General features: G+C 39.3%; 1 protein-coding gene across 1 annotated transcript; it reads right to left on the bottom strand.

Moving 5' to 3' along the window:
- Nucleotides 1-219: 219 nt before the first annotated feature.
- On the bottom strand, nt 220-1,296 carry ABRACL (ABRA C-terminal like). Its single transcript, XM_053461050.1, has 2 exons — nt 1,170-1,296; nt 220-589 (listed from the first exon to the last, which is right to left on the bottom strand). The coding sequence occupies exons 1-2, from the start codon at nt 1,228-1,230 to the stop codon at nt 405-407; spliced, it is 246 nt and encodes an 81-aa protein (XP_053317025.1). The 5' UTR covers nt 1,231-1,296; the 3' UTR covers nt 220-404.
- Nucleotides 1,297-11,383: the final 10,087 nt, after the last annotated feature.

An 11,383-nucleotide genomic window follows, 5' to 3' on the forward strand; every position in this document is an offset into this window, starting at 1 on the left:
AATATGCATGGGGAGAAAATTGTCATGATTAAATGAATCTTTATTTAACCCTTAGCATACCATAGTGTTGCGTAGAGTATTTGGTCCTGCAAACATTAGAAGACGGCAACATCACCATTAAACTTGCTTGAGTGGAAAACACAGATATTACTTTAGTAATAGTATTCTTGAATAATACTATTAATAACAATTAAAAAACAGAAAGCATTACAAAGTAAATTGTTTTCAATAATCAGACTGACTTTATTACCCATTTGAACATTTTACAATATAAAATGTATCTCCAAAAATAAAGCAAAACAAATGCTAGTAAAGACACCCAGTATAAAAATAACCCGTTTGGATTTTGCATGTGGTTCACCTGGAAGAGACACTGAGGTCCCTGTGGGAAGAAAAGCTTTACACTAATCTTGGAGTAGCACAATGTCAACATTATCATGAACACCTTGTAAAAGTAGTTCCCCTTGGTACGTGATGATCTTCCTACGTTTGGCAGCTTTTAGTGTCCCTACTAAAGCCTCAAAGAGGTTGGCACACTTGTCATCTGCGAACAACACACCAAACTTAACGCTCAGCTTCCCATCTTCCCCTGCAAGTAGAAAAGCAGCAGTTATATGCAAACAGTGTCCAGATAATAATCAGTAAAGCAGCATTGTCTCATGAAAATATTACATTAATCATTAGGGCAAAAACTATGCTGAAATAAAAGGTATTGTAACATTTGCTATTTTCTAAGATGTAAAATTTAACACATACAAAACATACTAGTTGAAGTTAAAGAGTAAAATTGCTAGAGCTATGTCTCAGGGTGAACAGCGAGGCACACATGTATATTTCTCTAGGTCCATAATTATTATTGTGCATGTCAATTATTTTTTTCTAGTCATATAAATTAAATCACAACAATTTAAATTGAAAGAAAAAAACTAAATTAATTATTTCGGACAGGACCCTTGTAGCCGATTGGTAGAAACTCCACACATTTTGGCTATTGAACACTATTCTAACTTTACATGTGGATATTAGGACATTGAATATTTGTAATAACTCCATAAATTGTCAATTAGTTATACCAAATAAATCTAATTTGTACAGTTTTCATATTACATCCAGATGGATTAATGTTTCAGACCATGCCTCTATAGCCCAATAATTTCTAGTGTTCTTACCTCTAGAACCAAGGCGGCGTATCTCTTCCACCAGAAGACCAACTTCATGTTCCACATTCATTGTTAACCTGGGCAAAACATTAATCTGTTATATGGTACTTTGGTACTTAAACTCCAAACTGTTTGCCTATGGCCAAAACAATACAAGCGATATTGAAATTTAACAAAATTATTCTTGTTTCAGTTTATATGCTGTGTTTCTGTGTCAGCCAACTCCTCCTAGGAAACACCATGACTATGCACTGTGAGGCACTATGCTTCATACTATAGTTCTGTTGGGTCTATTTATATAAAAAAAAAAATGTGCATTACATCACATGATAAAAGGTACCAGTGGAAAAAACACAACAGTTCCCCAGTATGAAACTTGAAACTAGATGATTAAAACTAAATACCTTATTTGCCCGAATATAGGCTGCACTCCCCCCCCCACTTTAAGTCTTTAAAGTGGGTGTGCACCCTATATTCGGGGTTTAGCACAGGGATGCGCAATTCGTATCGCCCCACGCCCAGGACATGCAGTTCCAGGTGCCGGGCAGGTGTTTTTTTTTCTCCCCCCATTTAGGTTAGGATGCAGAACCCCCACAGCACTGCAGGAGACCTGGATCCTACTCTCCTGCAGCCGGCGGATGTCCGCGATGCGCGCAGACAACCTTCACTCCGTCATAGAAGCCCCGGCGGAAGTGCCGGCAGCGGAGGTTTGCGTGCATCACCGTAGCCGATGGCTAGCCGGCCCCGCTAGACACCAGGGAGTCTGGGGGTGCATTGGTAAGTCTGGGGGGTGGCATATCAGGGGGACAGAGTGGCATATCTATAAGTAAGGTGCATTATGAATTAAGGGGGACCTTAAAATGGCTATTGGTTTTCCAAATGTCTGTTTATATATAACCTATGCGGCATAATAGATACCAAAAATGTTAAAATACATGTATTCCTGTGTATTAGGGAAAATACTCTTTTACCATTCCACTAATGTGTATTCTTTAAAAATATTTTTTTTTTCTTTAAAATAGCACCAAACTTGTAGCGTGCAGCCTATATTCAAGCCATTATGGTATGTTTTTTTGTTTTTTTTTACTCAGTAAATACATCCACTTACGGTGGTTGTAGTTACATGTAGATAGCATAATATGCTAATGTCGGGGACAGTACAAATATATTGCAGGGCAGACACATAAATATCTATACTAAATAAACAGTCTACATATAAAATACTTCCGCTGGTGCACCGACTTTTGTGGACTGTGGGATAGATTATGCATGGACATAAATCATAATATATATACTTGGTCTTATAATTCCTTTAGTTATTTTAGCTGCATACCAGAACGTACAGTCTACAATACTTACTTATACATAATTTATTTTAGAAATGCACTTCTCCAGATTTTATGTTATCTCTGAACAAACTTGACTCTTTCACAATCATACATGAACATGCAGCCTAAAACAGGAAGCAGTATTTACAAATAAAATCTACACCCACACATTCCTGCTACCAGTCACCTTTTAGCAGGGGCTGTTTTAATGCAGGCCAGGACTTCAGGGGTTATTTTATGTAACCTATCCACTATGATTTTGGACAAACTTTAATATCATTGTCTAACAAGGTCACCAGACAATAAGAAGTGACTTTGGAGGTATCTTTATTGGGTTCAAGCAGCAACAAATAAATAATAATATTCCTTAGTATACCCATCAGGGCCTTACTACCAAATTTACCACCAGTGCTATCTCTTTAATCCCCTTCGTGATGATAGACTTAAAAGTTCATCCCAGGATTCCAGCAGTTGACACAGTAGGACGTGTTATTACAGCATGTTGCTTTTAAGCATTGGCAGGACTAAATCCCTGCAGATGCACAGGAGACCAGGTTGTCCCCATCTCTCCTGCAAGCTGGAGCCAAAATGTTTGACTTCAAGCTCAGTGCCCAATATTCTTATAATTCTAGACAACATATTACGGCTTAAAGTCTTAAAATTGCAGCGTCTCAGGGCAACTGCCTCCTGGTCATGTATTTCTTGCACCACAGGCAGTTAATTTTACCCATACTGTGCCACTGGGAAATGAATGCACCAGCTACACTAGAAAAAACAACAACATGCACTGGCTTTTAAACTATGTCCTAAAATCTCAAAATGGACATTTTCCCTGTGTGCTAGACACTAATAAGGAACATAATGCACCACATTTCATTCTTTAAGTAGTATCCTGAAACCTGAAATAAATGCACAACTTACAAACAATCTCTATTGTATAAACTATATGCAAAAACACCTCAGTACATAGCATGTTTGATATCTGTACTTCAGACTCTATTATATTATATTATACATTAAACATTATTATACAATTAAATGCACAACTGACATACATTAATATAATTTGAAACACTAAATCAGTCACGTAATAAGACATACCTTTACCTTATATTATCTGGGTTAGTGGAAAACCACTATTTATATATAATGAAACATATATATATATATATATATATATATATATATATATATATATATAATGAAACTATAACATGTGACAAAAAACTGTATATGCAGTAACTCTGACACCCATCTTGTGATCAGCTGCTCTTGCCACACACTAGGGGGTGGGAGCGCCCTGCTTTTATTAACCAGACATTCAACCATTGTTGCTTTTTTTTTTTCTTCTTTTTTCATTTTCTTATTGTTTTGTTGACCTAAGCTCACCTGGAAACTTTCCTCTTGTTATCTTGTATACCAGTGCCAACAGCTGGAAGGGAGGACAGCAGACACCCTGTTTTACCGATTCAATGAAGAAAGAGAAGCAGGAAGGGAGGGAAAATGCTTTGTGTAGGATGGAGTTAATTTTATGAGGCTGTACCGCCCATAGGACTGTGCAGAAGCCTATTAGGTGAAAGCCGGGAGGAAAAGGGGAGGAATATGTATTTATACACTAGAAATAGGGAACGAGGTAGTCTTTCTTAATACAATCTCTAACTGATCAAGCTATATGCTCTAGAGACGACAGTCGGGGGAAACTGCATTGTGTTCCAAGGTCATATGGAATCACTAACCAACATGACGAGATTGTTAAAACACCAAGGTATATAAGCAGCGTTTGAACCCTTAAGGCGCCAATACTTATTTGACCTGAGAAGAATTTTCACTTCTTCCGGTGTGTTCGCCATAACAATGTTACTTCATGGTGTCTGTTTAACAGGGTGTGTGCATTCGGAATCACGGCCCGTTTCACGTAGCACCCTCTTGTGTATGATATGGTTATATACATAAAGCAATGTTGCCGGTTTAGTTAACCATAGTAAGTCTATTTGGTGGGTAGTTATGGTTAGTCCTGATATGTTCTTTTGTCTAGGGGTAAAAATAAAGTATGTTTAGTTAGGAAGTAAGTTATTTTATTTTTATAAAGTTCTGTGGGATTTTTAGGAGGGTGATTTTTTTTTACTTAGTATAATTGTTAGGTGGGTGGTTAGTGGGTTGTGTAAATTGTATTTAGAATTTTCACCCTACTATAATGCATTCAGCTTTTTGTGGAGGAAACCTTTTTGGGAGAGATTGCCTCACATACCAATTCATACGCTAATTTTTGTCAACAAATTCTAGTTTTTACACCAGTCAAACATCAGTCATAGTATCTCACTAAAGTGGCTGAATTAAAAGTATATAACTTAAAAACCCACAATATGGTCCCACTGGACTACAGATTGCAAAACCCAGATATAAGTCTATTCTCCACTTTATGCACTTTTCTTTCCCAAAGAAACCATCGTTATGACAGATCTTATAAAGTTGGAAACGTCATACAGATTTCAATGAGACGCACCCAATAAATTGATTTGTGAAAACTCCAAGTTTAAAAACTGATGTTTGCAATTGTCGTCCCATTATCATGCCAGGTGGTACATTGCTAGCTAGACTAAGAGGATGTTGCCAAATGTAGTCTTCATGTCTATTTTTTAAGTTTTAAATTGACAACCACATGGCCTAAAAATGAGACAAACGACAGGTAAATCCAGTACGTTCCAAGCTTAAAGCAGAGATGTGCATTTTCCAGTTTAGACACCATACATACCTTTATATACCTTTAAACAGCTTTGTCCAGCGAATGTCGCAAACGGAGGAACAGTTTGGGGAAGGCCCTTTTCTACCCAGCATGAATGTCCCCCAATGCACAAAGCAAGGCCATAAAGACATGGTTGGATGAATTTGGTGTGGAAGAACTTGACTCACCCACACAGTGACTCCCTCCCAAACTCAAACCTACCCCTTTGTGTCCTCAGCCTCAGGGGGTTACCAGGAGGATATGGGGAGACCCTCCTGGGAACTTGTTTATTAATGGGCGCCGCCATCTTGCAAGATGCAAAATCTCTCGCCCTGGGGTGGGGTTTCAGTGTCGCCGAATGCCTCACTAACGAGACATTTCAGTAAGACCGTTTAAGCTAACTGTACAGTGAAGGAAAAAATTATTTGATCTCCTGATTTTTTACGTTTGCCCACTGACAAAGACATGATCAGTCTATACTTGTAATGGTAGTTTTATTTGAATAGCGATAGACAGAATAACAACACAAAAATCCAGAATAACGCATTGCAAATAAGTTACAAATTGATTAGCATTTGATTCAGTGAAATAAGTATTTGATCCCTTATCAATCAGCAAGATGTCTGGCACCCAGGTGTCTTTTATACAGGTTACGAGTTGTATATGAGTTTGAGTAAAGAAAGTGACCCTTGGCACGTCATTGGTAGTTAAGCAAGAGGGGGTCTTGCCCCCCTACATCATGACTTCTACAAGGTAAGTTAACTTCAAAGGGGGAGGATGGATAGGGAGAAAAGAGTGAGGAGGGGGTAGATAGGGAGAAGGGGGAGAGTGGGTAGATAGGGAGAAAGGAGGGTAGCAAGAATATTGAAATAAAGAGTCAGAATGAGAGAGAATGAATAGATTAATGTGTGGCTGCATTGTGTGAATGAGATAATTAATTTGTGAGAATGCTTTAATGAATATGTGTAAAAAAATTTGAGTGAAAGAATAAATGAATTGTGTAAATGAAAGTGAATTAGTGAGTCACTGTAACAAAGATGTTGTACGCTGGGCTGTTTGGGGACAATGTTGACTCATGCTGGGCTGTTTAGGGACAAAGATGGCATGTCCTATGTGTGTGTAATTGGTCATGTTCTATGTTGGCAATGTGGAACTTTGGGGTGTACAACCTGTGATCTATGCCTGTAATTCAGGGGGTTTTGTCTATACCTTTTAATGTTGAGTTTTTATGTGAATTCCAATTGATCAATACCTGCAAAGCTGGGTTTTTGTATCTGCTATGCTATGTTTTCATACATTATTTATGTATACCTGCAAATACAGAGTTTGTATATCTTATTTAGTTGATCTATACCTTCAGTGCTGAGTTTACATGTGATTTCCAGTTGATCTATACCTGCAATGCTATGTTCCCATACATTATTTATGTATACCAGCAAATACAGGGTTTTATGTCTTATTCAGTTGCACATGCTATTTCCATGTGTTGTTTATTTGATCTATACCTGAACTACAGCGAGTAAGTAAAAGAGATGTGTGGTTTAGTGAATGAGGGGACAAAGAGACTCTGGGGATGATTACGGGGGGGGGAAAGGACCTCTCAATGTCACGGTGCAGGAGGGAAGACTGCACTGACTCTCACAGTCTTCCCCTGATTTGCAGTCAGTGCGGCAATTTTTTTTTTGGTGTGGTAGCGAAGGGGCTAATATTAATATATATCGTCAGCAGGGGCTAATATTAAAGAATGAAAAATAACTGCCAGTTCAGCTGTTGATTTTAAATCATATTTCAATCAAGGTCTTTACTTCAAAGAGATAAGTACATATTGTGTAGTTAAAAATGCATGTCTAACATATATATATATATATATATATCAGGGCTTGACAAATTTGTTGTGAATCTAGGCGCCAGCTAAAAAAGTTAGGAGCCAGGATTTTTTTTTAAACTAACAGTTGGTTAGGAGTGATCTGATCATCATCAGCCCACTTACTAAACTCACAGCATTTGACCTGGAAGCACCCTGGACTTTCAGGTCAGTGCTGTTTTTTTGGGTTTTTTTTTTTAAATAATTTTTTTTGATATATATATTTTTTTAACACTTTCAATGCTGATGTTCCATTGGAGCACAGCATTGATTGATATTTAGTCCCCACAAGCTTGTGGGGACAAATGTTAACCCCTGCAATGCCACGAATGTGTTATAAACAATTGTGGAATTGAAGGGGTTAACGCTGCACTGTCGCTCTCATGGAGCGATCAGGCAGCAGGGGGTGTTGGGGCTGGTCTCCACACTCATGTGGAGACCAAAGAACCCTCTCCCCCTGTCACTGAAGCTGCCTCTGGCAGCTGGGAAGCAATTGCTGGTCTATAGACCAGCCATTGCAGAGGAGAATCTCTGATGACTACAGGAGTCATCAAAGGGCTTGTGGGGGCTCGTTTTTGCTGTTGCTGGTCTGCCTGGACTTCCAGGCAGACCACCAGCAGCAGAGCCCCTTGAAAAACGGGAATTAAGGGGTTAACGCTGCCCTGTCGCTCTTATGGAGCGATCAGGCAGCAGGGGGATGTTGTGTCAGTGTGGGGACCCAATCAACACTGAACCCCCTTTCCTGAAGCTGCCTGTGGCAGCTGAAAACGCTATTGCAGGTTTCTCTGAAATCGCGGTTTCAGCCTACAGGATCACTCCATGGGAGTGATCACAGGCTCGGGGGCGGGCTCGGAGTGGCTGTGCTGTCTGCCCAGACTCCTGGGCAGACAGCAACAGCAGCGCCCCCGCGTGGTGACACGGGGGCATTTTTTTGTGAATGTAAGAGGCTGACAAACTCCTAGGCGCCAGGACAAAATTCTGAGTCGCCATGGCGACCTGGCGCCTGGGATTTGTCGAGCCCTGATATATATATATATATATATATATATATATATATATATATATATATATATACACATGGTGTTAGTGTATATGTAGTGTTTTACTTTGGTCCCTGTTCCCCCATGTGCCCCTCCTAAATATGAAAGCTGGAGACACCACTGTAGTTAAGGGGTTAAAATTAAGTACTGGCACCGTGTGTACCGTTTATAAAGATTAAAAGTGTGTGGTTCTTTTTCACTTTATGCCTACTTTTGTTCTTTTTGTTTGTTTGTTTTTTACATACTGGCTGATAATAGGTGAGACAGATAAATCATCAGCGGCCTAAAGAATCATTGATCAGATAGCAATGTATTGGGTTAAAAATTAACTTCTTAAAAATAAAATATTGTAAAATGAAAAAAAATATGTAGCTACTGTCAGATCACTTGTAAGCAGCAGGTTTAGGCAACTGACTTTGATCTGTAAATTTGCTTAATAGTCAGTGACCTAAATTTTTTTCTTATCAGTGATCCGATAATGTGATAAAAATGTAAAAAAAATAGAATATAAATTTTTATCAATAATTAGTGTGTATGGTTTTTTTTTTTTTACTTTATGACCTGTCATAATGGTTAGATTGGTTAGATTACTTCTGACCAATAAGAATGGTCTGATCATTAGGAATTCGGACTATTATAGAATGTAATTGACTGTCAAAGCACCCTTTGACTTGCAGGTCAGTACTGTTAAAATGTTTAACTTTTTCAATGGGAGCACAGCATTGATCTTTACTTGATCTTAATAGCGCATTCATGTTACAGGTCGCAATTGCATAATTGAGGGGGTGAACGCAGCACGATCGCTCCACTAGGGGAAATCAGGGATGGTCCCTACACCCCTGTAAGGCAGCTGGGACACGATCGACGTTAAACTGGTGGTCATGTGGTTGAAGCTGCACAGTCGCTGTAATACATATTTCAACAAATTTTTACTCTGGTCTCATATGCACCTCCATAAAGTGATGGACAGGGTCAGCAACAATACACCACAGGTAGGCTGTTGTGTTTAAACAATGCTCAATTGGTACTAAGGGGCCCAAAGTGTGCCAAGAAAATGCCTCCATACCATTACACCACCAACAACCTGAACTGTTGATACAAGTCAGGATGGATCCATGCTTTCGTGTTGTTTACACCAAAGTCTGACCCTGCCATCTGAATGTCGCAGCTGGAATCGGGACTCATCAGACCAGGCAACGTTCTTCCAGTCTTCCATTGTCCAATTTTAGTGAGCCTGTGCGAATTGTAGCCTCAGTTTCCTGTTCGTAGCTTACAGGAGTGGCACCCGATGTGATCTTCTGCTGCTGTAGCCCATCTACTTCAAGGTTTCACGTGTTGTGCATTCAGAGATGGTATTTTGTATACCTTGGTTGTAACGAGTGGTTATTTGAGTTATTGTTGCCTTTCTGTCATCTCAAACCAGTCTGCCCATTCTCCTCTGACATCAACAACACATTTTTGTCGGCACAACTGCCACTCACTGGATATTTTCTCTTTTTCAGACCATTCTCTGTAAACTCTAGGGATGGTTGTGCGTGACAATCCCAGTAGATCAGCTGTTTCTGAACTACTCCAACAACCATGCCACGTTTAAAGTCACTTGAATCCCCTTTCTTCCCCATTCTCATGCTCTGAATTTCAGCAAGTTGTCTTGACCACATCTACCTGCCTAAATGCATTGAGTTGCTGCCATGTGATTGGCTGATTAGCTATTTGTTAACAAGCAATTGAACAGGTGTACCTAATAAAGGGGCCAGTGAGTGTATAATCTACACCTGGGCAAAACACAGCTGGCAAGAGGGATAAAATGCAAGATGTAGCCAAACCAGCTACAGCACTTCCTGGTATTTTACTCTGTACAGAAGTCCTTATGGATGTGCACAAGGACTTTCCACGTGCATCAAGCTGGTGCAGTTTTAATACAATTAGTTAGAATACTCTTTAATTCATAGAGAGGCTAACCGCCCAGCAACACTACATGATGGAGGACAGGTGTTCTATTGCCGGCACTGACTTTCTGATTTTCTCACCAGAGTCACAGAATTCACATAAAAAAGGGTCAGATTTTCCTCATCTTCTTCAGAGGAAGAAGATGTAGTGACTCAAAAGCAAGGGAAACTTTTCCTCTCAGGGATACAAATCTCCTACATCAGGGGTGTCCAACCTGCAGCCCTCCAGCTGCTGCAGGACTACATCTCCCATACTCCTCAGCCAGCCCCTTAGCTGAAAGAGCATTAAGGGATATGTAGTACTGCAGCACCTGGAGGGCCTCAAAGAGGATGACCTACTACTGAAGTCCCACATGGGTATCCCAGACATGAAGGCTATTTGTAGTTCTGAGATAAACCCTGCAATCAGTCCTGTTTTTAATAATACCTCTAATATGTTGAACTACTCAGTCTGCAATATTCAATATTGTTATGGGTTCAAAGGCAGGGAGGATAATTTGTCCACTGCTTTAGCAACACTCCTCCAGCTTCCAGTAAATAAATCTGAACAGGCTATTTGGTAAGCTCCCAATGTAGTGGACAAAACCACATTAGGTTTAAAAGCAGATGAACATTTATTACAGCGAAATGCAGGCTTTTAGGGCTGCAACTATCACTTATTTTCATAATCTATTAGTTGGCTGATTATTTTTTGATTTATCGATTAAAAAAAAAATATGCAATTTTTTTTTGTTTATTTAAAATAAAAACGTAATTTACTTTAAGGTGTGTCATTAACACTTTTATCTCTATCACAATGGCATTTCTCTATCCACCTTCTTATTTTACTGACATAATAGTTAAAGCTATATTTTAATATACAAGAACCTAAAACACATTATTTCTCAAACTAAGTTTTAATACCAAAAAAGTTTTACTAGTAAATATTAATTCATGTAAACTATTTTTTCATATTTATTAAAAACTATGAGAAAAATGCCTCGTTTATATTTTCTTTTATTTGCCAACCTGCCCCCCAGTTATGCACATTGTAATGGTATGATGAGGCAGGACCCCAGATGGCGGAGGTAGCCAGGCCAAACAGGAACCAGAAAGTCAGAGAACCAACCGGGTCAGACAGGTAATCAGGATAAGCCGAATCAGAATCCAGAGACGAGGTCAACAAGCCGAATCAATACCAGACGAGCAGGAATCAGGAGACAGGAACGAGGTCAACAAGCCAAGTCAAACCGGAGCAGTAGTCACAATCAATGCACAAGCAAATAGCAAAATACACCAACCAAGGGTGAACCAGAAGAGGAAGTCCAGGTTTAAATAGGG

Source organism: Spea bombifrons, chromosome 3 (assembly GCF_027358695.1).
Source record: "Spea bombifrons isolate aSpeBom1 chromosome 3, aSpeBom1.2.pri, whole genome shotgun sequence".
Taxonomy (NCBI): Eukaryota; Metazoa; Chordata; class Amphibia; order Anura; family Pelobatidae; genus Spea; species Spea bombifrons.